This window comes from Phalacrocorax carbo, chromosome 1, assembly GCF_963921805.1.
Source record: "Phalacrocorax carbo chromosome 1, bPhaCar2.1, whole genome shotgun sequence".
NCBI lineage: Eukaryota > Metazoa > Chordata > Aves > Suliformes > Phalacrocoracidae > Phalacrocorax > Phalacrocorax carbo.
In genome coordinates this window covers 154575595-154595229 of record NC_087513.1, presented here as the reverse complement: position 1 = coordinate 154595229, position 19635 = coordinate 154575595, and the positions used below count along the sequence as shown (strand labels likewise).

The window sequence follows — 19635 nt, the reverse complement described above, 5'->3', positions numbered from 1 at the left end:
CCTGGAATTTATATTCATTTGCTTGGTAGATATGTATAGGCCTTCATATCAGATAGACAAAGGTAAAATACAGTATTTGAATTTCTCTCAGACTGTGCAAGTGCTGCTTATATCATAGCAAACGTTCATAAGGGTATATGAACATCTAAACTAAAATGCTAGAAATGAAACCTTAACCAAAAGCAGGAGACTTGCTGCCTGATAAAAAGATCAAGTATAGGTAGGTAAACAAAAATTATTTGCTCCAAAGATATTGAACATGCTTGCAGCCTTTTGTTGGACCCTACTCAGGGTCTTTGTTTTAGGCTTGTTGCAGAGTTCTGTCTCTGTGAGTAGATAAGGAATGCACTGAATATTTTCTTAAAATGTTTTGGAAACCTTAATGTGATTAATTTGTTATGCTTCCAGCTTGCCTGGGGACAGAATAACCCCTATGTCTTGAAAAACAGCAATTTTTCTTTCTCTGAAACGCAATACAGCTTAAAAGCAGACTTGGTTTTAATGTATTTCAGAACCTGGTTTCACTCATGATTATTGGAGGTGCATTGTTAACAATCTTAAGCAGTGAGATGAATAATGCCAAACTGCAAGGTTGCTAATATAAAAAGTGAGCATGTTCACATTCCAAGTTTGGAGAGATGTTGCCGCTAGTTTTGACGAGCAACTAAGGAACGGATTTTGCTGCCTGAAGACAAAGAAAGGAAGTTCTACAGCTGTTTTGCGTTATGCTTACGTCTGGTGTGGGCTAATTATTTACAAAAATTCAAAGGGAAAGGTCAGGCAAAGAACCCTTCCCTTTCTGTCCTTGAGGACTCAGGGGCAGTGTAGCAATTAGATACAGATATGAAGAAATAACGCTATGATTTGAAAGTACTTGGATTCCTGTCCTGTGCCCTCTATTAAAGGTCCACAGACTGTAGCAGCAGAAGCGTGGCCACTCCCACATGAAGGGCCATGGCTCCTTGTTTATTTTTGCTACCATACAAATGCATTTTTAGCCCATCTGTGCAAAACCGGTCAAGTTGCATAGTGTTGAAGAGGTGGAGAGATGCAATACTCCGTGTTGCTGGATAGCCAAGCCAGTGAGACTATAAGAGAAGTGAGCCACAGCTGTATGACAGAGCTCCTTTTTCCCTGTGCAGTAAGAAGGAATTGCTATAGCATCATGGGCGGGGGGGCGGGGGGGAAGGGGAAGGGGAAGGGGAGGAGGCTGGCGTTAACCTGCCGTAGTATATAAATTTTGTGTTCTCTTTTTATATTTTCTACATATTTTAAAATTATTTTATATTTCTTGTTGGTTCTGCTGCATACTTTGAGAGACACCTATCATAATTGCTTTTCCTTTCTGTGCCATTTCGTATTCTCTTTGAAAGCACTGTAATAACCATGTAAAAAGTAAGTCAGCTCTATGTTTACTTTGTGTAGTATGCATGCCAGATTTGAACCCAAATTGCCTAGATGCCTAGAGAAATGAAGCCTTAGGCAAGAAATAAATCAAGCATAGCATACCTAAAATGTGCAGAGACACTTGTGTTATCCTAGGCAATTTTGAAATTAGGAGGCAAAAGGAAAAGAATACCTTTTTTCTTCAGAAAAATCTCATAGGATTTTTTTTTTCCTTTTAACAAGGTAGTATATCAAATAAGGCTTTACCTTTGTATAACACATCCTTTACTTGCAAGGTATTCAACAGCTTCCTAAAGTTTAAGATAGTAGGATGTAAGATACACAACCACAGGAGCACAGTACCCACAGATAGAGTGGGGTTTGGATCCACATGTGAGATAGGAACTTACCGAGTTTTGCTACTGTGTGAATTGCAGTTAATGGCTGAAAGAACTAATTAAGTGTCCTTGAAGGGAAGGTGTACTGTGTCTGAAAGCTATCTCTGAAAACACTTAATACAGGTATCTGTAATAGCAGAAAAGTGCTATGCAGGATTTATTCTCATCTCCCCTAAAACAGTCCATCCATTTTGCCCATCTTCAGAAAGGACTTGAAATTAAGTGTGTTTAAAATGGAAGCTTTGTTTATTCTTTGCTGCTCTATCTGTTCTGCACTGTGTAGTAAGGCAAGCTACTGTGGCCTCTTCCTTTTTTAATAACTGCAGGGACCAGTTCCATTTTGCGGCCACTTCACAAGTATGTGGAGTTGGACCTTTGCCACTGGAGGCATACTTCTAGTATGGCCACCAACATTTGCCTGGATCTCTGGGTTGCAGCATCACGCACAACCTCCTTTTTAAGAACAGAATGTTTGTCTTTAAGTAAACTTTTACGTTTCTTCAGTAAATTGGGTTTTTTATCCAAGTCTTCATATTCGAATCATCTCATTCTCTTTTGTATGTTAAACTTCATTGTGGGGTTTTCCTCCCCCTCAAAGATGATGCTTTTGTGGTTAAAGTACGGTACTGGATTTCAGGAAATCAAGAGTTCAGTTTCTGGTTCAACCACAAATTTCCTGTGTGATTGCTTACTATCTCTGCCTTGGCTCCCCGCAGATGTAGTGATGGTGTTTTATAAATTTGCAGGTTAGCAGGGCCCATCTTGATCATTTAATCTGATACTCTGCATAACGGAAATGAAAAAAGTTAATTGCTTGCAGAAATTACAGGCTTTGTTTCTGCTGTAACATCTTGAAAGGTTTAACCAGCCTTGATTTTGTTCAAGAATCCACCATTTCACCTGCTGAAACGTTCTCACCATTAAGAGTCTTCAGTGGTAATGTGGTTTTTTTTCTTATTATTATTTTGAGTTTTACCTAAAGTTTGCTCTTTCTCCCAAAAGTAAAAGACTTGGTTAAGTAAAATTCTTAGACTAGCCGAGGCATTTCTTAATAGTTTTCTTTGGCTAAATTAAAGAGGTCCCTTAGTCAGTCAATCTGAGTGTTCAACATAGCTCATTCTTTGGGTTAAGGAGGCACTAAATCATTTGATTCACTGCGTGTGCATGGATCAACTGTACTGTCCAGGCAAAATAGGACCATAGTTCCAGAATACCTTTGTTATAAGGTGATTCATATTATATTATATTATATTATATTATATTATATTATATTATATTATATTATATTATATTATATTATATTATATTATATTATATTATATTATATTATATTATATTATATTATATTATATTATATTATATTATATTATATTATATTATATTATATTATATTATATTATATATTATATTTACCTTCCAGAGTTAGTTGGCCAGGACTAGGTTTCTGCAGCTTAATGCAGTGGAATTTTCTTTTGTAGAAATAGTTTGGAAAACACTGCTTTGAACTGGGCTAGAGGTGGTCACTTGTTGCCCTAAGGTTTTACTGCGTCCTTGTGTAACGTAGCGTGTGTGTCTTCAGCCAAAAACAGTTAACACAGTACAAACTTTTGCCAAAGCGTTTTCAGGGAAGCTGGCCAGTAGAAGCAGGCTGCTAACCACAAACTGAATACCCTTTCCGTGATGAGTTATTCAAGCCTCTCATATTCATTCTGAGTTTTTGTTCCGAACCCTTTTCGCTGCTTGGTTTCAGCAGTCATAACTCTATGCAAACAGGTTTGTTGATATAAAAGCATGATGACTGCTACTTTTTATTTTTGCTAAATATTTTGCTCCAGCATATATATCCAAATATTACATTTCTGTTTCAACAAGAATGTTCCACTGATAGCTCATGTTCAGCTGGAGTCAAAACCCTCCCAAGTTCCTAAGGAAGGCTAATCTGAGCACTCCATAGTCCTTGTTTGTCATACCTTAGTTTAAAATGCAGAAGAAACTGCACGTGTGTTAATCTTATTGACTTTGCTTTAAGCAGGTTAAGGACTACTTTGCAACTCTGCCAACAAGAGGACAGTATGTTATGACAAGACAGTGGCAAGCGTCAAGGCACCGGCTCCACGCTCTAGGCGCTGCAACTAGCATGGGGGGTTTTGTTTGTTCGTTCGTTTAAGTAATTTTTTCTAAGTTTTTACTTTAATGCCATTAGTAGTCTGCAATTTACTGAAGCTTTGTTTGATTGTGTTAAAATGTAAGTTGTTCAACTAAGTATATTTCTAGTGAATTCATGTTGTTTTGCATGATTGATCTCACGGTCATTTATTGTTCCACTATGTTTTTGTCATCACAAAAGTTGTCTAAAATCATATTTTCTTTCAAACCACTTAACTGCTTATGAAGCTACAGAACAACACAAGGTTGCAAACAGAGTGATCCCTTTGATACTCAACTAGAAATACCTGTTGAATTTAACAATTTGCCATGTGTGGGCTCTTCTGATTTTCCTCATTTCCCCTTTGAAATTCTGATTTATCCAAATGATAAGTAAGACAAAGCCAGTTGTCTGACAGAAGTCCTCTGTGTCACCAGAATTATTTTGTCAGCCCAAATAATGACCCCATTTAAAGAAGTTGTGGAGGCTGGGAACAGCCTATTTTCTCTAGAAGTGACTAGACTGATGCTAATTATATACCTGTCTGTTATTTTCTTATGTGTTAATGACTGCAGAAACCTCACTGACCAATTGTTTCTCAGTATTCCTGGATAGCTAGTTATAACTTTCATTCTCTCACTTGGTTTCACTTTTTAATTACTTTCCAACCATCATATTATTTTTAAATTATTATTTAATTATTTTCCAATTGTCATTTTATTTTTGGAACACAGTCAGTACTAGGCTTGTAATGTTCTGATGTCTAGTGACATTTCAAGGCATTTCAAGGTTCTAATAATTGCTTACTCTGTTCCAAAAAAACTACCTTATTTCATCTGAAATTTCCCTCAGAATGCAGCCCCCTTTACACCTTAACTTAACCTTGAAAATGGGTACGGAAGCAGTATGGTATTCTGCTCTTATTCCACCCTGCACTGATTTCTGTATCTTGTTTTCACAGTATGTACATGCCTTCTAGGGGCATGTTAAGATACATGTAGGGGCATGTTAAGATACATGGTATACTTCTTTTCCTCTGCATTTAGGAAAATATTTTCTTGGCTGTGCAGGATATTGAGTCGTTGCTAGAGGTGGCAAAGTAAGGGAGTATCTTGCATCACAACGGAAGATGATAAAGCTTATAATAACCCTCAATTTCTCATAGTCTTAAGAAATAGAAGTGAAATAGAAGTGGGAGAGGCTACGGAAGTTGTTTATTTTTGCTCCTTCTTCTTTCTTCTTCCCAACAGAATCAACTTGATCTGAACTACTCTGACAAGTGTTGCCATCAGGATTCATTGCACAGTATTCAGATAGACCCGTAAAAGTGTTCTCTCTTGCAAAGATAAAGTTTACTTACATGGTAAAAAAAGTTCCGATCCTCGTGGGGGTTAATCCTGTTGACTTCAGACCTAATTGTGTTGCTTTTTGATCTTTTTTCATGTCCCAGACCACTGAAACTCTTAACAAAGGAGCAAAACTTTAATTTTGTGTGAGAGGACAATACAAAAGGATATGAACATGTTTGGGATATTTAGGTGCCCTTGCTGCTGCAGAGGAGAAAGGAATTCCTAATGCAGGGTTTTAAGATGAAAGGACTAGTAAAATCTTAAAAAGATGAGTTTAAACTGAACACTCAGGATCCAGCTGAAAAACTTCAGTATGCATGTTTAAAGTTTTGGGGGTTTGGTTGTTAGTTTGGGGGTTTTTTTTAATTCTCTAAATGTTATTTTCCTTCTATACCCCTCTGCCCTTCCCCCCCCCCCTTCTTATTTTCCCCTCTCACAATTTCCAGTCCTCCAGTTTTCACCCCTTCTAGATCCTCCCCACCCCAAGTTTCCTCTCCCCTCTTCTCTGTCTCCTCTTTTGCATTAATCCAGGTACTTGAATTCTGTAGAGAAACTATATTTATTAGATAAGTTTAATAATAAGTCATCCCTTTTCAAGCTAGTATGATGAAGTGAACTGCAGAATCTTCAACTTCATACAGTTAAGAGACCAGTAATTTGTTACTCATACCTGGGAATATTTGTCACTGTTGTGTTTAGGAAACCACAGAAATTTTTGTTTGGATAGGTTGTCCACTCTGTAGGCATGTAGGCACTTTAGATATGAATATATACACATTAATGCATATATGATATGTATATACACAGTACATCTATATACCTACACAGGCACAGAGGCAAACACATCGTCATATGTGTATGTCTTTTAAGTAGCACTGGATGATATGCTGCCAGGAAACTTTATATTGTTTCTGCTCTTCTAGATAAGGCTCTAAACTACCAGTGGTACTGGCTGTGCCTAAATTTAAAGATAATGGGAAACGGTAATAGCAAGCTGCCACATAAATAAATAGTTGAAAGTGAAAGGAGGAAGGTACGTTGAGCAAGCAGCTTATGAGAAAGTATTCATTTCCAAAATGCAACACAGAAAGAAGAAAACTAAAAGGAGATCGAACCTCAGGCGTTCACTCTGTAGATTAAGTTTAATGGTTCTATCAACGGCTTCATATGACAGGAAATGATCTGGGCGTTTTGTTCACTTATTCTGGATGCCCTTAGTTTCAGAGAGCAACTGGTAACATGGATTGCACCTCGGAAGGGGACAGCTGAACTCTCCCTCTGGCTTTAGTGAGGAAAGAGCAGCGATGAAATCCGTGGACTGTGTGCACGTCATCCAACAGAAGGATACCGCCTCCTCTCCCTCTGCCCCCCCCGGTGCTGCTTCAGGCACCACGGGACTTTTTTCTGTCACATTCCTGTGGCTTGCAATGCTCCTCTCCTCTTGTCTTGCTGCAGTGTCTCTTTACTATGTTATCACCCTGAAAACAGAATTAGAAACTCTGCGCAGCGAGCTGATCTACAGGGTCCAGGCAAGGTCTCCGCTAGACCGGCCACCCGTATCCCCTGATGAAAATAAAGCGGGTACCCCTGTTTCTTCCTTCCTGCAAGTGTCTGCAGCTGTTGCCAGGCAGGTAAGCTGGAGGGGTGGGTTTTGGCTTGCCGGGGATGAGCAAATGTGAGGCTGCTTTCTGATGCAGAGAAATGACTGACTCACTTCTCCCTGTTAGGAGAACAGGCCTCCTGGTCCTGGCCCAGCTGATAGCTTCCAAAAGGAAATCTGGAACGGGAGCAGAAACAGGGGGAGAAGGTCTGTTGTCCATACAGAAGAAAGAGGTAAATAGCACCCGGTGGAGTGGGTTGGGAATCCACAGTTGGATACTGTCTTGAGAAAAGCAGCAGTGCTCAGCTTGTATCTTCTCCTGTCAGCCGATCCGTGCTCCCAGAACCTGTTAAGGTTTTTACAGTTATTGATGAATGAATGGTGTTAACTGTAGGTATAGTCTCATAATGGTCACCACACTGTTTAAGGTACCAGGAGTCCATGCTCTCTGCAGGTTGAACTTTGCTTCTTGTAATGGAGGTATTTCTAGATGATGCAGTAGAGTTGAGTAAGGCAATTTTAAATTCTTCAGACTGTAAATCGCTCAATTCTAAATCCATTATTCTCAGTTCAGGGTAATGCCTAACTTGTTTCTCTCTGATCAATATAAGGGAGGGAAAACTATTATTAAAAATGCCAAGTCATTTTGCTGGAAAAACTTGCTCATCCTAAAAGAGAGAAGTAGCAAGAAAGCTTCTTAACTTTAGGGAAGTAGGAGCTTTCAAAGAGAAAGGCTGGCTTGTACCTGTCAAAAGAGGCAGACTACAAGGAATTCAGAAGTTCAGTGTCATTTCTGCATTAAAACAATCTATTAATATAATCAGCAAAATTAACAAAGGTGTGCCTATCCAGTAAGACTTTTTTATCATGGCCTTTTAAAAAGGTGCTCCAGGGAACACTGAAGACTGTGCTCCATAGAAGACTTCTGATATGTATTATAATGTTGGAATATTAACGGGATATATTTGTTTCCTTTGGGGATAATATGCCTACATTTTTTTCTTTTTCTCTTTCCAAACACAATGATGCCTGATAGGATGAAATACAGAATTTTATTATAACAATTTGCATACACACTCTAATTGCACAGAGCAACTAAACATGTTCCTGAGTCCCTAAATCAGTTCAACCTTCTTACAGATACTTTAGATTGTTTTAACTGATGAAAGATATCTTAAATTATTAATAGACAAAATTAAAATAGAGTAATTTGTAGGTGAAGACTAAATCACACTTTGTTTAAAATGTACTTTTGATTGACTATTTAATGTGAAATGTATTTCACTTAAGATTCAGCAAGCTAAATGAAATTTATGTTCTAGAGTATAATCACTCTACTTTCCTCCAAGTCTCTCAAAAGAGAATATTCATTTAGGACATCACCCAAAATCCATATGTTTAAGTGGGATTTATTCTATTTCATTAGTGATCTTTGGTTCAGGGTCTCAGCTAAGAGTGATTTTACAAACAGGACTGAGGACAAAATTGCTTAAACTGTCTTTCTTGTAGCTTGTCTCCTGTCACTAAAGCTTCCCCACTCTCCCCATTCTAGCATTTCCCAAATAAAAACTAGTGATCTGTTATACCTAAAGTACAAGTATCTTCAAAAATAAGGAGGCATGTCTTTTTTAAAATGAGTATTACGGCGTCAATACTCTGCATGTTATTCAGTCCCCTTCACAGTAGCTTTCATCTTTATTCTTATTGCTATTTGAGGGTGTATGGGGACAGGAGGGTTATGGGCTCCTCAGCTGTGCTTCTTTCTGGCAGACGTAAGATTTTTCTCATCAGGTAGCCACCTCTGATTACACCTATTTATCTTTCTTCACATGAAATTCTAATTAAGCTACTTATCTCTGTAAGCCTTTTTTCAAAGATACAGCTGGCTTTAAAATTGTTGAGGATGGATAATAGAAAGCACAGAATAGGAACATTAATTTAAAAGGGAAAAGCTACACAGTTTGACAAAACCATTTTCTAACATAACCATCATATTTTTTTAATCTAAAAAAGAAAAAAAGTAAATTACAAATCTTGCACTTATATAAAAGGTCATCTGTTAGACAAGGTTACCTTTCTGCCTGCTCTAATTACAACAAATTAAATCTTTCAGATGTTCAGTAAGGTATTACATTTTCTCAGATCAGACTTCAGTGATGGCCATGAACCTACTAGTCGATGTGAAATTTTGTTTCAGCAGAGTGAGTGAAATAAGAGAACATGGTGTTGTTCATGGTGCTGAATCCCGTCTGTTACTTGTTCATGTACACAAAATTACTAGCCCTGCATTTTGATCTTCTCACATCCATTTCTGGGTAGCAGAATCCTGGCAGCCTCCAAGTTGTCCTGCAGATGCACTGCACTCGTTCTGGTATGATGGCCGATAAATTAGGGTAAAGAGTGAGGTGCCTTGTTCTTATGCTATTTCTGTTTGCTTCAACAAGGTCTCAAGGTAGAGTCTGGCCTCACAATTAATTGTTGACCCACAATTTCACCGTAACATGGGCCAAATCCTTAGAAAGTGCATACTTGAAAATGTCACTGATATACAATTACTTCTAATCAGAGAGCAGAAGTAAAACATAGAACCATTATTTTACTTATAAACAAAGTTGTGGTTCAGTTCTGTTTTCTTTTTAAACTTTAATTTCCAAAAATGGGTGCTCCATGATTCTTTTTAGGCCCAGCACAGCCCTTCTTGAATATATGGAATTTCCTTTTTTTTTTTTTTTCCTGTATGCATGATGTTTCTATTTCTATTCTTCCATCAAGCATTCCTATTTGCTTGATGTTGTGTGCCTAAAAGTCACTACAAATTAGAATGTTAATTAAAATGACAACTGAATGAAAATGGATCTAACACAATGTTGGTTTTGTCATATTTTTGTGGGGAATGCATTTTTCTGTGCTCATGCATAGAACTATTAGTCATCAGTAGTCGTATGCACATTTTGTGTCTTGAGACAATTTCCAGTTTAAGTAGGTTGAAGAGATGGGTTTCAAGCATCAATTCCAAATACAGCTGTACAGTTAACAGTCAGAACCAGAGTTCTTGATACAATGAGTAGGAGTTAATGGGTGATTTTGAAAGGTACAGATTATTAATATACAGGCAGATAGATCATGTAACTACTTCTGGCAAATGTCATATCAGGACACATATGAACAGATATAATTTTTCTTATTTGTCTTTCTTTTTATAAGTTTTGCCTTTAGAGGAAATGGCTACACAACAAAAACATCTGATTTTTATACCCTGGCCACAATTACTGATTGCCTTGCCTGCATCTAGTGAATCCAGGAACACGATATAGGTTGCATTACCTAAGCCAGTTCAATGTACAAATGCCAAGTTCCATTTACATGCTCTCTCTGTGCCTTGTTCTAATCATTATTGTGAAATTCTGATTCCCATGGCCAGCTAAGGAGGGGAGCATCAGGTCTTCTGTAAGCTTAAATTCCGGCAGCATCCTGCTGTGATCAGATTGGAGCACGGACTGTATTTACTTTGGTGTATTGAGGTTATCCATCTCAGCCAGTCTGATGGCGTGTATGGAAGGAGCTGAGCCTGGCATATGACTCGGCAATTTTTTTATTAGCGGTTCCCAGGTTCTACCCCAATATCAGTGTGTCCATGGGAAATAACTATTGCCGTGCAAGCATGGCGAATACGTTGTGAGAATTTTGCCATTGTGCTTGGTGTAATTGCCTTATAGGCACATTGGTACATTTGTCGGTTAGAAGTGTTTTGACTCTGTATGTTGCTGGTTTAGATCTCTGTGACAGAGGGATAGCAAGAACTTTTACAAGTGGAACTTGTCTTTAGTGATCTTTGAATCAAGAAACAACCTTTTGTTACTAGTCTAAACAAATGGCACATATAAAATTCCTTCTCCAAGTAGCCAAAGTACTTCTTATTTTATTATTTGAAGAGGGGAAATATAAAAGTTCTCTTAATAATAAAAAAACCCCCTACTTCTTGAAAAGATGTGTTATTCTTTTTTGATTCTGCTGACAACAGGCTAACTCAAAAGGAAGTAGGCCCTTTTATGCGAAAGGCTAGAAAATTACTTGATTCAGTGCTTGCAATTTCACATGAAGAATTCCACTTACTGAATGAATGAATCAGCATTGTTTATTATGCAGAACACTATGCAATCAAAAATATACAAAATAGGCTCTAATTTTTAAAATATTTTTTCTGCTATATACGGTATAATAGAACTCTACATAAAATATTCTTAATTCTTAGTAAATTATTTCCTTGTTATTCTGATTGTAACATGTTACTGGTTATTCTGTTAAGGACAGAATAATGCCACCAGTACTTCAAAGATCTTTGTTAGATCATAGTCATATCTGTAACTATGACCAAGCCCTTTTAATGTAGGGACTTATTTAATCCATGATTAATGCCATATAAAGACTTCTTAATTAAAAAGCGCCAAATTAACCAGTCTATAAAAACGCACAGGCGAAAAGTACAAGACGATTTCTTGTGATGAGAAATAAAGAAGTTAAGGGAAGAACAACTGCAAATTTTTCAAGAACATGCATATAACTTATAAACTGAATTATCTAGTGTTTAAAGATGTTTCAGGAAGTCTACAGAGAACAGATCTAGACCAAAGAAGGAACCTAAACATGGATGTCTGTTTTTTAAAGTTCAGGGTTTTTGCTTGCTTTTATTTCAGCAAGAATTGAGATGCATGTCTCAGGCCTCAGATATTGAAACTTAAAAATTTTTGCATGAATTCACAGATAACAAACTTGAAATTTTGTTTGGATGGGTTATGAAGTTAGATTGCAAAATATTAAAATCATTATGCAAGTTAAATACTACAAAAACTTGCATGGGAAGGCAAATTTGATTTTACCATTATCAGGTCTTAAATCATGCAGATATGCAGAAGGCTGTGTTCCTATCCCACTGCAAAAGCTAGCTTTTTAAAAAAAATATTGTGGTTACATTGCTCAACCAGTGGAGAACACATCCCTTCATGTGCTGGCTGTGGTTTATAAAGGCATCTGGAGTCACTAACTTCTTCAGAATTCACTGTTCTGTTCATGGAAGAAGACAGATTCTGAAATATTCTTCTCCCCACCCACACCCTGCAGAGCGGTCAAAATCAGAAGAAAAATATGCTTGTCAAAGCAAAGCTGTTATATGAAGTCATGAGAGGGTGGGACACACTTTGTTGTTCTAGACACACTCTGTTTTATACAGCTAGACCTCATGATGACACTCAGTCTAGATATTTTCGCACATTTTTAAAGACATACTTTACTAACCCCGTATTCTGCTTGCGTTATTAATTATTCAAAAATACTTCAGGTTACAATCCTGAAATTTAAGTTTGATTTACGCTGGGCTGAAGGGCATTCAGGTAGAGCATTTGATTTGTTCAGGTCAGTACTGATAGTAACTATTCAACCCATATTTTGTAATGCATATATTCTTGACATTGTACTTCAAGGTCTTTCTTGGAATAGAATTGCTAATGTTTCCTAACAATGTTAACTTTTAACTGAAAATCCCTATTAATTTACCCAGAAAATATACTCAAATATACACAAAAATATACATATCTTCTCCTTAATAGCAGTGTTGTTGACTCTGAATTTGTTTCAATGAATTATTTAATTTTAAGCATGTATGTAGTTCCACTGAGGTCAAAGTGAAGTGCTTGTATATACTGGAAAAAGTTATGTGTCAGTCTTGGCATCTGAACATTTTTTTGAAGCGTGTTGTTGTTCAATCCCTCAAACACATTTTTAGATATCATTTGTCCTTTGTGGCTTTAGGTAAAATGGACACTGCTAATTTCTGTTCCCTTTATTGTCATGCTGTATGCGTATCTGGACACGAAAAGCAAGCCTACTATATACTGTGGAGCCTCATTTCTCTCTGCATACACTAAAAAAGAGGACAGTGAGAGTTTTTTAGAGAATATGGAGAGTTGGTATGTGTTTTAAAAAGGTGGAAAAGATCTCAGACTGTACTGAACTTGCAGGTTTTAATTACTGTGTGGCAGTTCTCAGCAATGATGACTAGTATTTCAATGCTTAAACTGAAACATAAATCCAGACTTGCAGTCTGTGAATCAAGATAGTTACGAGAATGTCAATGCAATTTGTAGAACAGATTGAACAGGAGTTGCTAAAGTAGCCATAGCTTTCACTGCTTGTGAACACTACTCATTGGTACCCAGCTGGATAGCAGCTGGTTAGTGTGAATCATAACAAATCCTCTCTTGTTTGGTTAGTGGAAAATCCAGTGGCCACCCTAGTGAGTTCTTTTAAAAGCAGGAATGAAAATTTTGATTTAGCTTACTGAAATACTAGGGAAACAGCAAATTCTATTCACCAAGAAGGCACTTTGCTCCAAAGGACGGTGAATGAATACCTTGTGAAATAAATTGCCTGATGTGCTTTGTTGTGCGACTCCAGAAAATCACATTTTGATTTCATTTGGAAGCTTCTTTTTCAGAAAACTTTGTCGTTTGCTGTTGTGCCAGAAAAATGACTGACGTATAACAACTTTTTCAATTTTGTGTTAGCTTGGTTTTTCTATTCCTTTAAGAAGGCAGGGAATTAAGATGCTTTTAAATTCTTGGTTTGAAAATCTGTAGATTTTGGCACACTGTTGATGAGTATTGACAGAACCCAAGGACACATTCTAATGTAGGAGACAAGAGCTTACAGGATAGCATTCCTGCTAAAGTAAGTAGGGCTCACAGGCTGTGTGATCATTGTGACATTGGAGCATTCCCAGATGCGCACTTGAATCTTTGGCCGCTGCCAGTTGGTCAAAGCACCAAAGTAAATAATACTACTTTGTTTTCCAACCTGCAAAGTAGCACTAGAACCAAATTTTTTAATTAAAATCTGCTGTAAACAAATGCAACTATCCTCTTTGAATTTTATCCTGTTCCCTGACATTTATGCTTAGCAGATTTTTTAGAAGATCTTTGATTCACTTGCGAGCCTATATTTTAACATACCGCCATATTTTTCTCTGATCAAACTCCTAGTTTCTCATTAGTGTCACCAGTCTCTACAGTTCTGAGTAACACATAAGTTTTGACAGATACTAAACTATTTGTTATGTGTGCATTAATTTGTTAACAGTCATCTCTATATCTTCCCTCTTAGTCTCAGTATAGGTTCGGTATCTGAAAACATATAGAAAGTATATATATGGATTTTGAGGATTTATTTTGAAAGTACCGTGTAACCAGTATATATGACTAATATTTTACAGCAACTATGACTGTAAACTGGTTTCTTTAAATAACGTAGTAAACATCATTAGAAAATCTGATATCTGTGGTAGATAGCAGGGTTGGGGGTTTTTTGAGGTTCTGCTTAGAAAATGAACAAGGCTAACTGATCTGATGATTCGTAGCTCATTTGTCTTACTGATACATTTTTCAGTTATATTAGGACCAGAGATTAAAACAAGCAAGTATTACTTGTGCTGCTCCCTGTGGCCTCCTGCTTAGCTGCATGATCTCTGAAAGTTATCTAGTACGTTGCGATATGAATTTTGTTTTGGCACGTTTGAGTAAGATCTGTGTTAAAATCAATAGATTATGTTTTCAAATAAGCAGTAAGATTGAAAGAAAATTTTTCTTCATGTCGTTCTTTCTTTTTTTTATTAGTAGTTTCAAAATCTTACTCTATTCTATTACTGATATGTGTTTCTTTGATCTCAAAATGCTTTCACTTCGCAGTGCTGCAGGCCTGCTTGCAACTGATTGCTGACAGCAAAAGTGATATCCAACAGAAAGGTAAGAATATGTTCCATGATTTTTAGCTAACTATTCCATGTATTAACTCTTCCAACCAATTTTATCTAACTTCAAAGCATTATCTGAGTTATGTCACTGAATTACTTTTTTTTAAAAAAAAAAAGAGGTTCCTGCATCTGAACAGCTCTTGCAAATATCCTCTTCTCTGTGGGGAAATCCAGCTAGTGGGACTGGAAGTCTTGACTAGAAGTCAGCTTTTTTAATTTTTGGCAGATGAAAATGAAGAAAGTAACTTTTCTTTCTCATTGCCCCAAAATTGCTTTTTCTTTTAGATGATTCAAGCATTGTCCCTTGGCTTCTGAGCTTTAAACGTGGAACAGCTCTGGAAGAACAAGGAAATAAAATAGTGATCAAAGAAACAGGATATTTTTTCATATATGGCCAGGTGAGAAAGCTCAATTCACTACAGCATCTGACTTTTTAAAGGATTTTTAATGTTTCCATACAATATGTTTGAAGTCTCCATCTTCTCATTCTGTAGGTTTTATATACGGATACAACATTTGCTATGGGACACTTAATACAGAGGAAGAAGGCTCATGTGTTTGGTGATGATCTCAGCTTGGTGACATTGTTTCGTTGCATCCAAAATATGCCACAGTCTTATCCAAATAATTCTTGCTATACTGCTGGTAATTATCTAAGTTTTCTTTTTCTTTGTTTGCAAATAAACTGTTTCATATAGACTCTGTAGTGTGGGGTGATTAAGTATTGTAGCAGTTCTAAAGAAAATGGACGGCATTCATGGATTTGGTTAGTTGCAAAATTTCAGAATACTTTCAAGAAATATGGTTTTATATAAAGTATTGGCAGTTGGAGGGCACGCATCTGACTTAGGTGATCTGAACAATTCCCCTCACTCCGTTGACTATATAATGTGGTTAGACACTTCGGTGCTTTCCGTTCGTAGATGCCTGAAGCAGACAAAAGGACATACTGTCCTTACTGAAGAATTCAGTTTAAATTAGGGGTTGAATTCCACATTTAGTTATCCCAATAAAATATTTAGGAGCTATGTTCTGCTTTAAAACATCATATATGAATTTGAGCCACCCGATTTTTGCATACCTTACTGTGGAATTTCCAAATATATTTCTTACCAGCTTAATTCTCTACTCTTTATAATGGCTACTTCAGTTTTACTCTTTGGTTAGATGAAAAATAGTTAAGTCCTATCAGGAGCTCTTTCTGACTGCACAAATTAGAAACACCACAGGAAAGATCAGTTAAAATATTTAATGCAAGTCCAGCAGGCTCAGTGCTCAATATATATGTATATTCCTGCAGTAGCGTTTAAGGAATTATTGTCAAGGCCTATTAAACCTTGTTTGGTAGCTCTTATCTGTCTGCCTTTTCCCTTTAATGGTGGATTTGAGGGTTTTATCTTTTGTTACTTTCCAAAAAGATCTGTGTGAATAAAAACTACCCTTTTTTTCCAATACCTTATAAAAAAGTGGGCAACATTGAGTGGAGTTGACTGTTGGCAAGTAATGGCACTAATCAAATGGGAGGGGAAGGAAGCTAATTTTTTTTTTCCAAATAAAAATAAATTAGCTACTTCCTCCTGGTAACTGAGGCTGTCAAAACATTTTCTTTAATTTTCTGCCCTTCTACCCGCACATTCAGGGGCCATAACCACTCTCAATTTCATCTATTTTCTTATTTGACCCGTGTATTACTCCCCGCCTTTCTTAGCTAGCATGTCTACTCCATCCTGACACTTCATGGTTCCTGCTTCCCAAATTCCCACCCTTCTGCTTTCACCTGGGAAACCAAATGTCACTGCAGTATCTCATGCTTCGGAACATGCGTCACAGCAGATGTCAGATGTGCTCTCAGCTCAGTGACTGCGACTTGACAGTGAGGCGCTTTCGGTTATCACATCAGCTGATGTGCGGCTGGCAGGAAGCAGACTTTTGTGCTCTGCAGTTGCAGTGGATCAGCTGATGTCTGGTAACTTCATTTTGTTGGTAAAGCTCATAAGACCTCCTCCAGAATTCTGGGAACGGAGTGGTCTAGGACCCGCAATACCCAATGCTGACCTTGACTGTCACATCACCATAACATGGGGAATCTGGGTACACTGCTGTGACAAATTTTTGCAGCGTTTGCTGAAGTGAACTGTGATACACTGAGTGCAGAGTGGAAAGTAGGTCCAGCTGCACAGAGGACATTAAGCGTCAGCTTTGAGTAGGCTGCAATTTGTAAGATTGTGCCTAAAGATAAAAAAGCACTCATCACAAGTAAGAAACCATGCTTATGTTTGTAAGATCACATGTAATGACTTTTTGAATACCGTTTATGAAAGTAACGTATTTGAAATATTAACTTAACATTTTTCCAAATCTTTTGCCAGGCATTGCAAAATTAGAAGAAGGGGATGAACTTCAACTTACAATACCACGGAGAAAGGCCAAAATATCCTTGGATGGAGATGGTACCTTTTTTGGTGCAGTTAGACTGCTCTGAAGCCCTTCATTTCTGTTATTATGCTTAATGCAGCTTTCTTGTTTTCCTATGCCTTTGTCAGAAAAAATATTGACTTGTAATAAAGTTGCCAGTTCAGTCTCTCCCCATCCACCACCAGCTTCTGAGAACTTTTCTTCAGTTTAATAAGCAAACCCAAAACAGGAAACACACCAGACATACTTGTGAGATATAACCATCATGTGACTACCAGAAAGCCACTTTATTTTAGACAATGGAAGACTCTAAATAACAACTGCAAAGCAATGGATTTTTGGCTTTGCAACAATTTCTCATCCATAAGGCAAAGCAAAGAAGGAGTTGCCCATAAACTATGGCATAAACAAGACCATTGACAATCAAATTATTATCCATAATTGAAAAGGAAAACTAAAACAAAAGGACCTCTTAGATTTGATTTGTTTCATCAATAAAATATTTGAAGTATAAAGTACAGGGAAGTAACATCAAACAGTAGATTCCTCATCACAAAATGGAGGCTTCGGGTGGGTTCTCAGGGTTTTTTTTTGTTTGTTTTCTTTGACACCAAGATTTTGGGGAAGGAAAAAGTCTAAGCATATGGGATAATGAAAACAAATTCCTCAGAAATATATAGAACAGTAGCCACTGGCTTGCTTCTTCCCTGTGAACAAAAGGTATACAAATTACTAAAATCTATTAGTATTTACTAATTAGAATTAATTTCACTGGAAAAGGGGCATGTAAGATACTTCAACAGCTCAATCGTCAAAGCATTGCTACTCATCAAGGAATATGTGTATACTTCTATATAAGCAAAGCAGGGATAGAAAGAAACACAGTGAGATTAGACACAATACAGTAGGCAGAGTTGGATTTCTGGCTTCGTAATTTCTGCAGTCATATATAGATTTATATATATATAGTACATATATGTGTATATATGAAAGTATGTACACACACATATATAAGCCTTTGGCATTTGGGCATAGAATTTTGTCTTCTTTTGAATAGTTTATCCAATGGAAATATTACTGCATACACATTTTTTTGTATTTCTCTTGCTTTTTGCTATGATCCATTCTATGCAATATAGTAAAAAGAAAAATACAGTAAACGTGGAACCAGCCATACAACTAAGAAAATACACTTATATCCCAGAAATCTGGGCTCAGTCCTTATGTTAACTATAGGCTGCTTCTGCAGTTTTGAATATATTGCACAACTCTCTTACAAAAATATCAGACCTGTAGAAAGACTAAACAGATGTCATTTTTTCTTTTCTTTTGGATGTTTGCTTTGTTCAGTAGATAAGATTTATCTGGTTTTTTACCCCAAGAATCCATGTGTATTGCATGGTCAAGGTAATTGTGTGGTCAAGACTTCTAGGAGCTATTGTAATACAAACATTGAATACTTATTCCACTGATCTTTGAAGAAGTACTGAAGTGCTACTAAATAGATAAAATAATAAAACCCACAGTAATGAACTGTGCTTCATTTGAAAATATTTTTAGGGGTTGAGAATTGTGTCATAGAAGTTCATTTAGTAAAGAAAAGATGCTTTGTATATTGCAGTCTTGTCTGTTTTTATAAGCTGTGCTGATTTGATTGCATTCTCATGGTGATAGATAATAAATAGAAGAGATTTGGACCTAGGAATTACAGACCTGGACAGGCTGGATCAATGGGCCGAGGGTTTAACAAGGCCAAGTGCCAGGTCCTGCACTTGGGTCACAACAAGTTTGCAACTCTATAGACTTGGGGAAGAGTGGCTGGAAAGCTGCCTGGCAGAGAAGGAACTAGGGGTGCTGGCTGACAGCCACCTGAACATGAGCCAGCAGTGTGCCTGGGTGGCCAAGAAGGCCAACAGCATCCTGGCTTGTATCAGGAACAGTGTGGCCAGCAGGAGCAGGGCAGTGATCGTGCCCCTGCACTCGGCACAGGTGAGCCTGCACCTCAAGTGCCGTGTGCAGTTTTGGGCCCCTCACTACAAGAAGGACATCGAGGTGCTGGAGCATGTCCAGAGAAGGTCAACGAAACTGGTGACAAGTCTGGAGAGCAGGGAACTGGGGTTGTTTAGTCTGGTGAAAAGGAGGCTGAGGGGAGACCTTATCTCTCTCTACAACTACGTGAAAGGAGGTTGTAGCGAGGTGGGTGTTGGTCTCTTCCAAGTAACAAGTGATAGGACAAGTGGAAATGGCCTCAAGCTGTGTCCAGGGGAGGTTTAGATTCAATATTAGGAAAAATCTCTTTATTGCAAGAGTGGTCAGGCACTGGACCAGGCTGCCCAGAGAAGTGGTGGAGTCATCATCCCTGGAGGTGTTAAAAAAATGTGTAGATGTGACACTTCAGGGCATGGTTTAGAAGGCAGGGTGGTGTTGGGTTGACGGTTGGACCTGATGATCCTAGAGGTCTTTTCCAACCTTAATAATTTTATGATTCTATGATTTTATGCTTCCTCATGTTAAGCATATTCTGTCTCTACGGAACTTTC

At 37.5% G+C, this 19635-nt stretch overlaps 1 protein-coding gene across 7 annotated transcripts; it reads left to right on the top strand.

Moving 5' to 3' along the window:
• Positions 1–801: 801 nt before the first annotated feature.
• Positions 802–18696, top strand: TNFSF13B (TNF superfamily member 13b). 7 transcript variants are annotated; one of them, XM_064440504.1, is made up of 9 exons: positions 802–1141; positions 3817–3951; positions 5181–5293; positions 6498–6910; positions 7007–7112; positions 14616–14672; positions 14966–15078; positions 15175–15325; positions 17050–18696. In XM_064440504.1, exons 4-9 carry the CDS (start codon positions 6584–6586, stop codon positions 17160–17162), a joined length of 867 nt encoding a protein of 288 aa, XP_064296574.1. In that variant the 5' UTR covers positions 802–1141; positions 3817–3951; positions 5181–5293; positions 6498–6583; the 3' UTR covers positions 17163–18696. The 7 variants fall into 7 exon arrangements, with proteins under 7 accessions (XP_064296574.1, XP_064296561.1, XP_064296578.1 ...); XM_064440491.1 differs by having other exon boundaries at positions 3817–4029; XM_064440508.1 differs by having other exon boundaries at positions 802–1099; positions 3817–5293.
• Positions 18697–19635: the final 939 nt, after the last annotated feature.